The sequence below is a fragment of the Pogona vitticeps genome, chromosome 11, assembly GCF_051106095.1.
Source record: "Pogona vitticeps strain Pit_001003342236 chromosome 11, PviZW2.1, whole genome shotgun sequence".
Taxonomy (NCBI): domain Eukaryota; kingdom Metazoa; phylum Chordata; class Lepidosauria; order Squamata; family Agamidae; genus Pogona; species Pogona vitticeps.
The window spans coordinates 19,514,515-19,531,576 of record NC_135793.1 but is presented as its reverse complement, the minus strand read 5'-3'; the positions used below and the strand labels follow the sequence as shown (position 1 = coordinate 19,531,576).

The window sequence follows — 17,062 nt, the reverse complement described above, 5'->3', positions numbered from 1 at the left end:
ACATTGATCCAATGAACCTACTCTAGTTGTGACTGATTGCTGGATTCTAACCAATGTGTAAGTTTAGTTATGCTACAGCTCTTGTCCCATACGTCATCCACGGATCACAGTCAACAGATGACTTTGCATCTCTTGGGCAATAGCATTCCCTGTTCTGGTGCCTCTTATGGAGAGCACATGGGATTTTTCATTTCTCACTAGGCATTGGTCGATTCCAGTAGCAGCAGGCAATAGTTCCAGTAAACACCTCCAATGTCAAAGGACATTGCCAAGGATTTTGGCATCCCAGGTTCTGCCTCCAGCATCTCCTACTGAAAAAAGATATCGGATGGCAACTGGTGGAAGCCTTGGCTCCCCGATACCCTGGAAAGCTACAGCCAGTCAGAGCAGACGGCACGAGGCTAGGTGGTTGAATTCCTTCACCTGGCATAAGGCACCAGACCAATTCCTATCCTGTGTCCAGTGATGTCTGGGAATGTGCATCTCTCATTTACATGGGATGTGTTAACTGTGCACCCCCCAAAAAACCACACACACCTTAGTCTGACACCATCCGTAAAAAACGGATGAGTCCTGAGTTGCATGAAGCTATCATAACTGTATATTCCAGATAACAAAGTCATATGCATAGTAGTGGCTTGGGAACCAAGCTGCTGCTGCTGGTGGTGGTATGCCCCAACATGTTGTAGGGAGATGCCTTCTTCCCTTGATCCACAAGCTGATATGGGTATAAAGGTTGTAGGCTATCTGGAACCAGGAATATACAGATCCATATATTGCTCCACTTTGTATTGCTGTGTTTTACCAAGGTTTTAAGACATGTGTGTGTAGGAGACATTGCGACACACACTTTGTCTTTTCTTGTCCTCAAAAAAATAGGCTCCCGGGGATGACTGAATATAGGCATGGGATGTACAGCTCCCAGATCCGTACCTTTAGCTGCTGTTTCCTGGGTTCTGTTTGGCACCTACTTGCCGCCAAGACTACAATTGAAAATATCTGAATTGGCTGTGTCTTGAATTTAGCTGTTCAGGATTGAAGACGGTTAACAGATTTATTCCAAGGCCGATGGACCATTAAAACAAACAAACAAATAAAAAGCCTGGAGGCGTACGTATACATCAATGCCTTTATAAGGCAGTATCAAAGAAACATTTGTTTGTTTGTTGGATAGTACCTTTCCCGGAATCTCCCACACTCAATCACCCTATTGGCCATGGTGATTGAGTGTGGAATTCTGGGATTTGGTCATTAAAAAAAAAACCTATAACATTTCCTAATCTCTGGTCATAAAGGAAGGCTTTGCTAGTGAGTCAAGGGCCTTAGAACACCGGCTCAGACAATCTGTCTTGCATTTCGAATGGAAACATAAGTTGACCATGTTTCTAGAAGTGCACACATAACGGTGGAGATGGGGGCTAAGGGAAGACAATTTGGATGCAGGCAGTATCTTTTACAGATACTTTAGGAACTGCTTTTCCCCTCTTGCCCAGGGCAGGGCAGAAGGAGGAAGGCGCTGTTCACAGGTGAAACAGTGACACATTTCCAATCTATTTTTTTAAAAATGAAATAGATTGAATATTAAAGAACAGAGGCTGGAATGCTTGTACAAAAATGTGAAACATCTTCCCTGTTACTATAGACTAACATTACCCCTCTTCTTGTAACATAGCTTTTTTAGGATTCAAGCTAATTTACTTAGCTCACATCAACACAACAAATGCATAGTGGTTTTATACGGTTTAACTGCCATGTGAAGTTAAAGCAGTGGCTCCCGACTTTCGATCCCCGGATGTTCTTGGACTAAAACTCTCCGAAGCCTTTGCCACTAGCTGGGCGGGCCAGGATCTCTCGAAGCTGAAGTCCAAGAATGTCTGGGGGCACAGGGTTGGGAACCGCTATGCTGTGCTCTTAAAAACTATAGTTCCCAGATAAGTGTAAGGGTTTTAAAAGCCACTTAAGCATCTGTGCCCTAAGTAATTTTTGCATATTGTGAAATAATCCAAAATTAGGCTATCAAAATTGGGATCCAGCTATGATTTCGTAAATGCAAGGGGAGGGAGGGAAAGGAAAAACTAAAGGTGTCTCTCCACCACACAAGTATATCAATGGGATACTACTGTGATTTGCATGACTCTTTCCTCTGAAATCTTGGAATTTATGGTTTGGTGAAGGATTTAAAACCCTCTGCTAAAGAACGGTAGAACCTTCCCTGGAACTACAGCACTAGCACTTGCAAACAGAGAGTTGTAAGTCCCTCAAGCAAACTACAAACTCCATGTTCCTTAGGATGGAATCATGTTAGTCAACCTGTGTCGAACTCAGAGTGTGCTGCGGAGGGTGGAAAATCCTGGTGTGACCAGCTCAGCCGGCCATTGCCTTACTGGTGCCCTCTGCTGGATTGTAAACATGATATGAAGTGTAGCCTGCAAAAACACTCGTCTTTTTGTTTTGTGATGTCTCTGAGAAAGCATTTGGCAAAAACTGCTTCCCGAATGTACAACGACTCTTCATCCAGACAGCTTCAATGCATTGGTTGCTTGCTCTCTGGACTGCCTGGAGATGGGCAGAAGAGCCACACAGACATTCCCCCTCCATCCCATTTCCCCCAACACCCCCTTGGCTTGAGAGGAGGACTAGCAGAAGTCCTGCTCTACTTACTTCTTTCAACTCTCCTTCCATTGGAAGATAGGGGCCCCAGTTGGAAGAAGAGCCTGCAGAAGAAAGAGTGCACACTGTAGGGGTTTGTTCCTGGTGGAACTCATCCCACATACCATTTGGTTGTGTGGATCTTTCCCCCCCAAAAGAAGAAGAAGAAGAAGAAGAAAGGCAGATCATGGCCCCATAGACACCTGCACATTACCATTTTTGCAAATGACTCAAGTAGACCATCCATAAAGCAGAAGTTGGAACATTATGTTTTTTAAAATAATTCTCATGACTTTCCCCCAAATCATTCTTTTGTATTTCTTAAAAAGTAACAGATGGCTGAGGCATTATTAAATAAATAAATAAATAAATAAATAAATACTTAAAAAAAAAACTGAAAAAAAAAATTGAAAACGGCCCCCAATCCTCCCAACTGAACTCTGAAAAACTAAGGACTAACGATTAAGTGGCATTTAAATCTGTAACAGGTTTTGGCTTTCATTCTGTGTCCCTAAAAAGTAATACGCTACAGGTAACGTTGATATTTCTCACAATATTTGTCCCATGATTTGCCTGTTTGTAGCACAATGACATCCTAATTCATAAGGCATTGGGCTCTCCCTTTGTTCTTTGCCTTCTAGAGACATTGGTTGAAGTGGGCTGTGCCCCCAACATGTGACAAGACGCGCAACAAAAGTGTGCTGACAGACTGGTGAGTCTCTGCCTTACATTCCTTCCCCAGGGGACCAATGTGACACTGAAAACTTCCTGCTCCCACTTAGTTCCTCGTAACAGAACACATGAAGGACAGATGTGTGTGGGGGGGCTGCCTCCGTACTACTTCCCAGTGTGTGTAACCACCAGTGGCAGTGTTGGAAGCTGGGTTCAGTATGAACACATGGACAGGACAGTGAGGTAGAAAAAGCAACACTGATAACACGTATGGCTGGATAGCTCAGTGAGGTGGAGCAGAGCCAGGGGTCAAGAGTTTCACTGGTCTTGGGCAAGCTACAGAGTTCGAGAGTTCCCCCTGAAGAAGAAGGGAATGGTAAACTGCTCCTGTGTGCTGTGTCTAGGAAACGCTGGAAAAGGTCACCATAAATCAGTATCAATTTGACAGCATGCAATTATGATTATTATGACAAGAATTTCATACAGTTTGCATTCATGGCTTAGCTTTTGGTAGAGTTCAGTCCGGGCTCATTCGTAGCAGAGATACAACTTCTCCCATGTCAATGTAGCTAAGCTCTTCCTAGGAGAGTCTAGTCAGAAGAAACCTGTTAAATCCAAGGGAGTGTGCTCCCAAATAAGTGTGCATAGGATTGCAATTGTCATGAGACAGCGGTCTGCATTCCAGTTCAGGGCCTCAGATTATGAAAGCAAAACCCTTCACTTGTTAGGATAATGCACATTTCGAAAAGTAATGCTGTGTGGCTATTGAAACCAGATGTAGCTTAGGGCCACAACATATCTTAGTTTGGACTTGCTTATGTACCTGAAGCTCTTGGGCATCTTCAGGGAAAATATAACCCTAGAGCAGTGGTCCCCAACCTTGGGCCTCCAGATGCTCTTGGAGTACAACTCCCAGAAAACTTTACCACCACCTCTGCTGGCCAGGATTTCTGGGAGATGAAGTCCAAGAACATCTGGAGGCCCAAGGTTGGGGACCATTGCCCTAGAGGACCACTGAGCATGCTCAGTAAATGCGGAGTGTTAAGTGTTGTTCCTTAGTGGCGGTGGAGGAATGGAATGGCGTAATTCTTCAAAAAGGTGTGTACACCTGAACAAAAGAATTCCATAGGGCAATATTTCCCTAAAGGACCTATGTGTCATGTATCCTTCTAAGCAAGAGTTGGTCTGCCCTGCATGTAAAATGTACCGAATTATGTAAGTAGAAATACTTGACCGGATACTGCAGTAACCTAAGCATTAAAGGCTTTTGCCCAGCATGCATTGCTCTACAGCTGCACAGTCCTTTGACCTCACAGTCAGAACTGACAGCTCACTTACACTGCTGGTCTCCCTGCAATGTGTCAACACCTGAAGATAGCAGGTGGCCCAGACACCCCTGCTTCTTGTCACCCTGGCCAAAGACAGAAATAGCAGGGGGGGGGGAGGAAACCAGAACAAGCTTTTCTAGCTTGTGAGGCCATACCTGAAGGATACAATCTCATGAGCCTAACCATTCCACTTCAGGAAAGAATTGAGTCATTGGTGGGGGATTCAGTGCCTTCCTTGAACACAGCTGTCTCCTGAGTAGCTAGTCTGGATAAAGGGCCAACGCGTTGGGCGTTTTCTGTCTCACAATTTTTATAGGCAAATCTTATCTTTACAAAAAAAAGGAAACAAGCGCTTGTTGTAATAACCCAGAAAAAACAGCCCTCTTTGTGTTTAAAAATCATTGCACAATCTGTTTGCCAGAGGGGTGGTGCAGACTTCCACCCCAGCCTAGTTGCACGTATGACAGAGCGTGATCCTGGATGGGAATATCCCTTGCCACCCTCCTCAAAAGACACAACCTCTTCATCCAGCTATAGGAGCATGTGACACTGATTCATACTGAGTCAAACTATAGCAGGTGCATCCATCCAAGGATCAGTGATTCTCACTGACGGCAGATCTCCACAAACCCAGATAGGAGAGTTTCTCATCACTTATTAGCTGAGATCGTTTCCATCATGTTCAAAACAGGCCATGGACAACTGGTGGTCCTTCAGATGTTGTTGGTCTGCAACTCCCAGAGTCCTTCACTGGCTCAGGTAGGTAGAAGATGCTGCCTAACAGCATCTGGAGAAGCCACAGGTTGCCTTCCCCTGCTTCGAACCTCCAGCAATTGCCCTAACCGCTTCAGAAGCCAACAAGGAAAATGTGAAGATGGGATCCCTTCTCCATGGTTTGTCTCCAGCATCTGGTGTTGCTTCTGAACCATGAGAGTCTACTTAGTTGTCACAAATTTAGCACCAACCCAAGACCTTTTCCTGCCCCAAAACACATGTCATACCATGGCCCCATATCAAGGGATAATATATCCAAATCCCACCATGTTAGTTTGGCACAGGACCCAGGAGATCTTTGCAAATAGAACCGAAAGAATGTTAAAAAGCCAATTAAACAACATTTCCCCTGTCCATCTAAGACAGCCCAAACCTTCTATCTGATAGGTCCCAGAATTCTTGACACTCAAAATCTGCAGTTGTGTTACCTGGCTTGATGGTAGCCCAAACCCTGCATGGCTCCTAGCCAGTCATAAGGTATAAATATAATCACCTTTGAACTGCAGAGCTGGAAAGGACCCTATGGATCTTTGAATCCAGCGTGTCAAGGAATCACAGTGGGGAATAAACTCCCAACCTCTGGCTGAACAATCAGATACCGCTGAATTAACCAGCAGTTCAAGTCCTCTATCTGTCCGGGCATTATAGACTTTTAAACTTTATATTCCCCTGGAATATGTATTTGCTACATATCCAAAGGCTTTTGGGGGAAGAAAGCCGTCCTGTTTCCTCATTCATATTCTAAATCATCATGATTAGGTGGTGATTAAGCATTCCTTCTGTTTCATGGGAATAGATCACATCCTTTCATAAAATAGTGAATCATTTTGGTTGCGAGGGGTGGTGCAGAGTAATAAAACTCAGCAGTAAGCCACTGGACACCCTCAGGTAGTGTATGCATTTCTGATTATAGTTAATGACTCTCTAAAATTACGATGATGAGTTGTTGCTGAAACATATGAAAGATAGGTGGACAGAAAAGAAAACTCCCACCCCATCTATGGATTCATTAAAAGCATTTGTTCTCTTCAGCAATATATTTTGCGACTTCAAACACTTTGATTTCGCCTTCTTTCACTCCTTTCAAAACCTGTACGTTAAGCCTGTGAGAAACAGCGGCTCTGCGTGGAATACAAAATGCCTTCTCGTAATGGCTTCATGTGATATACAGCGATACCTTACATTTGTTTCAGCTTTGATTTCTTAAGTGTCTGTGCAGAGAGAGGCACTTCACAAAATTATAAAAAGATTAAAAGACCAGTCAGGGCCTCACAATCTCACTGCCAAACTCCAGGATTCCGGCTTTTGTTAAAGGCTTGCGCTTCAACCCTAAACATGCTAGGAGGGAGCACTGCTGGGTTCAAAAGGATTTATGTTTAAGTAAAAGGTGTTAAGATAGCACTGTCAGACCATATTTTGCAAAAGAGGTGGGCCACTTGTCTCAAAACAACAACAACAACAACAACAACAACAACAACAACAACAACAACAACAACAACAACAACAACAACAACAACAACAACAACAACAACAACAACAACAGTAACAACAGTAATAGAATGAAGAAATGTCTGGAGAAATAACATGGAAATTCCAAGGGATGTCAGAGTTGAAAATAAAGAATTGGAAAACTAACAAAATATAGAGACCTGGCAATTGAAACATCTCGCTTGTAGATGAAACACACACACACACACACACACACAGACACAAAACCCAAACTATCTCTGTGTGTGTGTATATCTATCTATCTATCTATCTATCTATCTATCTATCTATCTATCTATCTATCTATCTATCTATCTATCTATCTATCTATCTATCTATCTATCTATCTATCTATCTATCTATCTATCTATCTATCTATCTATCTATCTATCTATCCATCCATCCATCCATCCATCCATCCATCCATCCATCCATCCATCCATCCATCCATCCATCCATCCATCCATCCATCCATCCATCCATCCATCCATCCATCCATCCATCCATCCATCCATCCATCCATCCATCCATCCATCCATCCATCCTGATAGTTTGGCTTTGGGTTAAAACCTGTGTCTGGTATACAATACCAATCAAAGACCATATCTTGTATTGGTTAATCATCATCATCATCATCATCATCATCATCATCATCATCATCATCATCATCATCATCATCATCATGTTGTGTTAGATAATGCATTGATTAGAACATTCAACAAAGACATGGGGCACCTCGATTCGAATCCCCATTGGCCTGTGGAACTAATGGGGTGACATTGGGCCAGTCTCACTCTCTATGCCTAGATAACCTTACAGGGCTGTTGTGAGGTTTAAGTGAGGAGAAGAACTGTGTATACCACACTGAGCTCCCTGGAGGAAACATAGGATATAAATGCAAATGTAAATAAGAACTATAAGAATAAGAAGACATAATTGGTGATGGTAGTGGTGATGAAAATAAAAGTTCATCTCATCAAGTAAGAAATGGAAATGGAAGTCATCTCCTCTAATTTGACAGAACCGGGCCCGGGACACCCAAATTTGGGAAAACTGTTGGGTTTATTCCAAATTAAATCAGATTTCATTGCACCTACAGTGGCATCCGTGGGAGTAGAGCAGTTTCCAGCCTTCCTGGTGCCAAAAACCTTCCTACTGTATGTGTCTGCCAACATTTAATGTAGAACCAGGACAGAATTGGTTTATGAATGAATACATAAAAAACCGAGACAGACTAGAAATAGCCGGATCCATCCATCCCCGAGCAGTAACATGTTAGGACATGTTCTCCTTCTTCATTTCCTATCATTATGATACTGGCTTATTTTAAGTCTGTAGAAAAGGAGGAAAAGCTACAGTACTTGTTTCCTGTATGCTGCTCATTGCAAAACCATTAGGTATAAAGTTCTAGAGACAAACAAAGTCAGGGACTGACATCATGAAGCTAACCTGCTTTATATAATCTAGGGAAGGTTTAGCAGCAAATCATGAAGTGGTAAAAATCCCTAGCAAAATGTACCCTGGAATACCAACGAATGTATATGAGTGATGTAGTGACATCTTTACAATATTTGCTTGCATTTTAACATTTCTATTACGGCCCTTGTGCAGCCATAATATTTTCAATTGCCTAACCATGGCCATCAGATGAGGAGACACTTTGTACAATCACGGTGTAGCAAAATGTGACTTACATATTATTAAGGGGCAACCCTAACCTTATAACCTAGGTTTTGCAGTTCAGCAAGCACACACCAAATCCTGGCTCAAAATTCTGGTTCAGAGCAGAACAGTCTTTCCGGGTATTCATTATGGCCAGTGCCAACAGAAAAACAAGGTGCCCCAGCAATGCTGCAAACTACAGGAAGGAAGAATTTTTGGTTTCCGCAAGAGAAGGGGGCAAGGATGAAAACCCACAGCAAAATTTCTGACCTCATCCCCATGCATGGGACCTAAACAGCTGCTTTGTCTCTCTTCTCTTAACTTGATTATGGAAGGTATAATAAAGAAGCTAGAAATATGTCAAACGTAGAAGAAAACCACCCACCCAAACAGGAGGGGGCACTCCTCTTTTCTAGAAGAGACAAACTTGCTGTTTCAAACTACAGCGACCAGAATCCCCTCCAGTCAACAGGGCCACTAGGGGGTCATGTTGCTTGGAGTAATCCGGGAGATGTCTTCCAAGCTCCTTTTATGCAGTTAGCCCTTCCCATTCCCATGACAATTGCCCTCAGGATGTTTTCTACAGCAGTGGTCCCCAACCTTGGGCCTCCAGATGTTCTTAGACTTCAACTCCCAGAAATTCTGGCCAGCAGAGCTGGTGGTGAAGGCTTCTGGGAGTTGTAGTCCAAGAACATCTGGAGGCCCAAGGTTGGGGACCACTGTTCTACAGCATCTCAATCTTTAAAAAGGGGGACTGTGCCCAACCGAAGGATAAGCAAGGATAAGCAAAACAAGGACCCCTTGTTTGGGTTACAGCTTTGCTCAATTTCCCTTAGGCAGAGTTTGCCACAATGGTGCTTCACTGCCGTTGAGGCTGTTATTTAGCCTGTTATTCTGAGAGTTGCCACACAAAAGGACATTTAAGAAGGAGGACACACTTTCTCAGTGGCATCACACCCCATCCTGATGGGTACTTACTTCCAGTCGGAATCAGGTCTCTCTCTGGAATGAAGAGCTTGTATCCGTAATGCTTCTCAAGAACGTCTGGCAAGATTTTGAGGGCAAATTGTTCCTCTTCACTGTTGTCGCAGTCCAGCGTGTCCGGATCCACTTTGGTGTAAGAGAGATAGGCGTCGTACTCCTTATTGTCTGGAAATGAAACCAGAAGCACATTGAAAAGACAAAGAAAGAAAAGAGAGGGGGCCAAAAGCACACAGACATGCCTTTCCAGAGACAAAGTGGGGCAGGAAAATGATCCTCGAATTAAATGTCTCTCACCACCAAGAGAAACCCAGGAAATCGCTGTTGAAAAAGACAGGTTTTCAGTGAGATTTTCCAAACACTGTCGAAGCCTGTGTCAGCAAACGTTTTCACGATCTGTAGCAGACATGAGTGATATATGCTATGATCCAGAGCCCTGTCTTTCTAGTGGCTTCAGTTTGTGTGCTGTGTTCAAGAAGGAGACAGCCATGGGTGAAAAATGTGTCTAGTTCATTTTTTAAATCAGAATTCATCACAATTCTCTCCCACATGGACAGAGAATGTGGGAGAAAGCAGAACAGACAGATTTACTCACCCCTTCAAAGGAGAGGTGAGACTTTCATTTTGGTTGGTTTCTGATCACAATTTGCCACCGTTCAGACAGAGGAGAAAACCGTCCTTCTGTGGGCGTTAAGAACCTGCACTCTCTTGCGCCACAGACAGCACGGCCATGGAGAAGGGATCGTGTGTGTTGTTTTCCAAAACATTCGGAGGACAACACGATTCCCATCTCAGGCATAAGGACAGATGTCCACATACAAGTGTATTTCTCATTCTATACTGGGAAGGGCTTGCATCTCATATGGCAGGGCATAACCGTGTTGGATGGAAGCAATATTTGCGAAATCCCTTCTTCATCCTCACTTAGGCGGTCCCAATGACACCATGACAAGGGATTTTAAAAGCCAGTCAGGTTCCTTACCTCCAGCCAAGGCGGGCAGAGAAAGCCCTTTCCCCCACCCGTTAAGTCCCTGTCATTTCTGGAGAACGTTTCGGATGCCCTTTTCCCTTGAGATACAAAGTGCACACACTCACACACATGTTGTGCATTTTTATACAAAAGCTGGGCCATGTTCTGCGAAAATTGCCATGTTCTGTGCAGCCGACAGACACAAGTTCTACAGAAAAGAATGTTCTTTCTGACGCAAGAAGGTCGCTGAGAGTGTTGACCCATTCCTCTCCATTCCCACCAAGAAGCAGAGGAAGGTTGCCTTTCCTCACCTTCACAAGCTGAGATGAGACAAGAAAGAGCTTATATCCCAATGGAACTAAAGGGAAGCTCTTTGGATCAAGGATCTCCAGAGGGGAAAATAAACAAAAAACCCACACCCAACAATATTTTCATGAAACGACTCATCAGATTAAGCCTTATAAGTAAGCTGACACTGGGTAACTAAGGAGAGGTATCCATCAGCTTCTACAGCAGGCACATTCTCCAACATTATCCAGTTAGAGCCAGTGGGGATGTAGAATTTAAAGGGTCAGGCCAGGCCTTGGGAAATCTGGGTTCAAATCTCCATTTGATCACCGAGACTGAAAGCAATCGCCTCTGAATTAAGAGGAGTGAATCAGTAAAGTCACAGCCTTCGGTCTGCAGGAGCTGAGCAAGGCTGTTGACAACAGGTCTTTTCAGAGGTCGCTAATTCACAGCATTGCCATATACTGGAAGTGACTTGATGACACATAGCAACAACAATCCTCCCAGTTAATGTTGGGGTCGGGTGGATAGGCTGAGTCACCTTCCAGAGCCGAAACACCTGCAGGCAGGTGAAGGACTGCAGGCCTTTGTGAACAAAGCAAATGAGAAATAAAACGTATCAAAGCACAGGCGTTAGAGGAGATTTTATCATTCACATTAACACATGATTACCCAATATATTCCAACTGAACATTTAACATATACTTTAATGGATGCATTTATCATAGCCCATTTTCCCTGCATTGGTGTGTACAAACTTTTACAGGGCGATCTAGAAAGGTGGGTGGATGGGTGGGTGGGAGGGAAAGATAAGGCCATGATTTGGTGGCTGTTGTGGAATTTACAAGTTGCCATTATTTACCGAGGATGAGAAATCAAATGTTTAATGTAGCGAAGGAAAAAAAAAACCCAACCCTGTGTAACACTTAAAAAGCACCAATTTTTCTATCAGCAACAATAGCTGTGTATATGAGTATGTTTGTCTGTTAGAAAGACAAAGAAATCGGCGAAATCAGTGGAAAGAAGAATAAAATAATCAATCTCTAAAGGGGGGCTAAATAGCCCTTCAGAACCCAACTTGTTCACTTACATTTGTCAAATTAGGGTAATTTCCCTAATTTCCATCAATTGGGCCTGGCTGTGGCTTGAGGGGAGACTTAAGAGAAGGCACATTTGGCTTCTCATTACAGAATTGATTTTTCTCTATTCCTTATTGAAGAAAACAAGGTATTCCAGCGGGCCGTGACGGGTGGTAGCAGAGGAGGATATCATTCAATAGAAGAGCAAAGTTATATGATAGACGGGGCAGGGCCAGAGCCCAACATTAAATATCTCATGTTGAGAAATTTAAAAAGTGGTTTTATCACTCCACTCCCCCAGGCTGTTTCCATGGCCAAGTGGGGATTTGAATCCTGTTCTCCAGAGTTATAGGCTATCACTCTACACCACTACACCACACTGGGAATGCCAAATCAGAGATATGTATGCATATTTCTAAAGTCCTTCTCCAAAGCCATTCTCTCTTTCTACTGTTGCATCTGGCCGGTGTTCCGTCCTGGCCTTCAAAAATATAATGAATGAGATTTATGCAAACATTTTCACATGGGCACATTGCTTGAACAGATCTCCCCCCACTGATTGAAATCTGCTTAAGCAGCTTTGCATGTTTCGTATGCCTTTGAAATTCCTCTATGTGTGCTTCTAACTGCTCAGATTATGCTCTTTTTTTGGGAACATCTAGAGCTGTTCGTCAACAAGACAATTCCAGAAGACAAACCATCGAGCTCAGCAGATGGGCAGTAAGATAAACCTGCCAAACTTTGGATTGAAAATGGGTTCCCCACAAACCCCGTTCTAGACTGATGATCGCTACATTCTATAGCAACGACAGTTAAAGGGAATCTGATCATTCTTCCATAATAATATGCCTGAAAACAGTTGTTCTTTTCAAAGCAAGAAAACTGATGGCGCTGAAAGTCGTAACTCCTATACTTCACCAGAAATGTACTTCACCTGAAGGAGGCGAGTCTTATGACCCCCCAGATTCTTCCCTGTCTTGAATTTTATTTTAGAAGAAATAATTTTGAAGGGCATGCCTGAAGATCCTGAAACACCCAGGGAGGCTCACATAGAGAGGTCCCCTTGGACATCCCGTCCCCAAGCGGTTCAAGGCTTTTATCAGCCAAAAGCAGCATTTTGAACCGTGCCTCAAAATGGACCAGGTTTTGCCCGTTGACTTTTGAAGTCAAGATTCTACAATGCCCTTAGTGAATTTCAAATGGAAGCCGTGACTAGACAGGATTATAGGTGCTTGCTAAATATTTGCCATCATCGTTGAAGCCCACTTACCATCCATTGTTTCGTCAGCCCCGAAGGCTTGTCTGTAGCATAGCATCAGCTCGATGTTGTAGCATTTGTAGATGGTAATAAGTAGAACCAGTAAGAGAAAGATGGCCCCCAAACCTCCTGCAAGTTCGATTTTGGAGATCAGGTCTAGAATAAAACCAAACAGACAGATGGGCTGTAATGTCAGATCATCAACATTAGGTATTGAAGTTATATCCCACTACTTTGTCCAGGGGTTTAGGGCAGCTTAAATGGTCTGTGTTGGCGCTGTGGGTTAAACCACAGAAGCCTCTGTGCTGCAAGGTCAGAAGACCAGCAGTCTTAAGATCGAATCCATGCGACGGAGTGAGCTCCCGTTGCTTGTCCCATACTCCTGCCAACCTAGCAGTTCAAAAGCATGTAAAAAATGGAGTAGGTAAATAGGTACCACCTTGGTGGGAAGGTAACAGCATTCTGTGTCTCATCGCGCTGGCCATGTGACCACGGAAACTGTCTACGGACAAACCCTGGCTCTATGGCTTGGAGACGGAGATAAGCACCACGCCCTAGAGTCGGACACAACTGGACCAAATGTCAAGGGGAACCTTTACCTTTACTAAATGGTCTGTTTTATATGATTGATGTAGGATTTGGAGTAGGGTAACATCCCCAAGTGGAGTGGAATACAATGGTAATATACTTAATACCTTATCATTTCCTGACCTGAATTTCAGCTGCCAAGTCCAGCTTGAAGTGTTGCAATGCTACTGAAAGACTTGAATTCAGAGGAGTTCAAGAGAGAAAGAAGTTCCACCCCACAAATATCTCTTTTCACCCTCTTGCAGTCTTAGGCTGACACAGAGACGTTAACACGGACATGGCTAGTTTGAGTCTGTCTCAGAGATGGTGGTGGGACACTCAGAATTGTACTAGGTCTAAACTATTGCACTTTATAAAAATGCAGTGTATATTTTTGGCTAACATGCACACTGTGATCAAAAGAAGGGTTTGAGGGTGTTCCACGCTACATTTCCAAAACTGAAAATTGTTCTGGCCAACAACCGTGTCTTTTGATAGGTCTGAAAGATATCCTCAGATTCTACCTCCTAAAATTTGTATTGCTATTGCTCCCCACCAATCAGGGATCATTTAGCAAATATGAACTGCCGCTTCTATATTCTTAGTATCCCATGCCCAAAGAGATTGACCTCGGGGCTTTTCTGATGATTTTCCAAAGCCGCGTGAAGTCCTTCAGTTTTAAGAAGATCTTTAGTTATTAACAATTTTTGTTCACCTTGCTAGTTGGTCATACCGCTGTCATTACGGTCATTTCCTTTCAGCAGCTAAGTTTTTCTTTAACTTATCAGCAATGAGGTTTCAGCATTTAGTCACTATCTCTTGATTGTCTTGTTAACCCTCTCTAACTCTCTTATTTCTTTCTCAATTAGCCATCTTAATTTTTTTAGGGAAGATAGGATATACAGTGGTGCCTCGCTAGATAGTTACCCCGCATGACAGTTTTTTCACTAGACATTGACTTTTTGTGATCGCCATAGCGATTCGCAAAACAGTGATTCCCCGGGGGAATTTTGCTGGACAATGTTTGGTCCCTGCTTCGCAAACTGATTTTCGCTAGACTACGATTTTGACAGCTCCCTCCGTGCTCGCAAAACAGGTGTTTTCGGGACCTAAGCTTCGCAAGACAGCGATTTAAACAGCTGATCGGTTGTTCACAAAGCAGCTTTCCTCTGGCTGATCTTCGCTAGACAATGACAATTCTTCCCCATTGGAACGCATTAAACAGGTTGCAATGCATTCCAATGGGGAAATGCTTTTCGCTAGGCAATGATTTTGCTAAACAGCAATTTCAGTGGAACGGATTATCATCGTCTAGCGAGGCACCACTTTAGATCTTTTAAATAATAAAGAAACCAACCAGACTTTCTGTTGAGTGCCCTTTGATTCACACCTGAGCGAATGCGCCTTCCACAACACTCATAATGGTCATAACAGTAAGATGACTGTAACAATAAGACAACACCCACTTTTCTATATGTAGTGGAAGGCCATCCTCTTTGTTATGGTGTGCCGCACTGCAGCAGATTAAGGGTCGCAATGCGGCACAGCAAAACACAATTGTGATAGGATTGGCCCTATTGCCAAGGCAAAGAGCCCCAAAAATCACACGGGGAGGAAGGGGTTTGCAGGGCGTGGGCAAGGTGATGGAACATGGTCACAAACCTGTCTGCCAGTCCATTTCAGCTCTAGCTTCAAAACAGCGACTGCCAACAGTCAACTTGATTCATGACACCCGAAAGTCATTGCTATGGAGAGGCACTCGTTAACCGAGCAGAATACCACTTCAAATACAGCATAGATAGGAACTCCAACCTCTTAACCTTGCATTCCAGTTCACCCGCCCATCTAAAAACCACAAGGAGCCAATCTAATGCTATGAGAGATACTTCAAGAAGATGTATTAATTTACATCCCTGGGTTGGTGCTGATATTTATGGCCATGATAAATAAGCATTGGGAGAGGCATAAGACTCTGATGATGTAAAGAATGAAAAAAGGGAAGCATAACGCTTCCAAAAAAAAAACTTAGGTGATGTGATGAGTTTATATATCATCAACACCACTTTGACATTTATACAGAGCGGCAGGCGTTCCAGTTCAGGAATCAACATTTCATCTTGAGAATCTTTCGGCTTCTGTAATTTATGACTGAAGTAGATACCATTCGCTTATTTTCTACCAAGACATCACAGCTTTAGAGAAAAAGAGAATAAATATATAGTTTCTGGTAGATACCAGAGGTTTCTTGGAATACTGTCACAGATCTCGCCCTGTGCTGTTTTCTAATCATGAGGTACCTGATCTGAATGATATCAGGCAGTGCCATCTATGGAGCAACCTTCCACAAGATATAGTGAGGGTTTCTTGCTTAGATGAATTTTAAAAAGGGAATGATCACATTCATAGAATCAGAATAACTGAGCTGGAAATGGCCTTTAAGGCCATTGAGTCCAAACCCTTGCTCAGTGCAGGAATCCAAATCAAAGTAGATCTGACAGATGGTTGTCTAATTTTCTTTTGAGCGCCTCCAGACCTCCCAAGGTAATTGGTTCTATTGTCCTACTATCTGAGATGTTTTTCCTGGTATTCAGCCTAAATCTGGCTTCTTGTAGCTTGAGCCTGTTATTATGTGTTCCTGCACTCTGGGATGATCAAGAACAGATCCTTCCTCTCCTTTGTATGATTATCTTTCAAGTATTTGAAAAGTGTGATCCTGTCTCCCCTCAGTCATCTTTTCTCAAGGCTAAATATGACCAGTTCTTTCAGTTTCCTCATTGGACTTGGTTTCCAGTACCCTGATCGTCCTTGTTGCCTTCCTCTGAACTTTTTCCAATTTGTTGGCAGCCTTCTTAGAGTGCAGTGTCCAGAACTGATCACAGTACTCAAGATGGGGCCTAACATGCATTCATAGAAAGCAGGACTATCATACCCATTATATGGAAGATACAAATTACTGTGGTGGTATCATATATCCAGGGCTGAGAAATATTTCGGTGTCCAGATCTCTGGGACTCCTTTCCCCAGCCCTTATCACTGGCCAGACTGCATGGGTTTTCATGGTGTTGAGGTCCTGATTAGAGAGGGGTGCTTCATCCTTCATGTCTGAGATGACAGAGGGCATCACAACTAGTGTGGATTCCCAACCCCAACCCCCAGGCTGTCTGGGCCACTCACCAGGCTCTGCATGTCACTGGGGTCCTTCTTGGCTGGCAGTGTACCTATTATTATTATTATTATTATTATTATTATTATTATTATTATTATTATTATTATTATTATTATTATTATTATTATTATTATTATTATTATTATTATTATTATTATTATTATTATTATACTACTACTA

The 17,062-nt window shown here is 43.1% G+C and overlaps 1 protein-coding gene across 2 annotated transcripts in view; it reads right to left on the bottom strand.

The window, feature by feature from the left end:
- IL1RAPL2 (interleukin 1 receptor accessory protein like 2) overlaps window positions 1–17,062 on the bottom strand; it is a 528,601-nt gene that overhangs the window by 2,057 nt on the left and 509,482 nt on the right. The window contains exons 9-11 of one of the 2 annotated variants that reach the window (XM_072981155.2): window positions 13,162–13,305; window positions 9,552–9,722; window positions 2,662–2,714 (exon numbers count right to left, since the gene is read on the bottom strand). In XM_072981155.2, the coding sequence (XP_072837256.2) occupies window positions 2,662–2,714; window positions 9,552–9,722; window positions 13,162–13,305 (368 nt within the window). The remainder of the gene's footprint in view (window positions 1–2,661; window positions 2,715–9,551; window positions 9,723–13,161; window positions 13,306–17,062) is intronic. The other variant, XM_020811816.3, reaches the window with a different exon arrangement.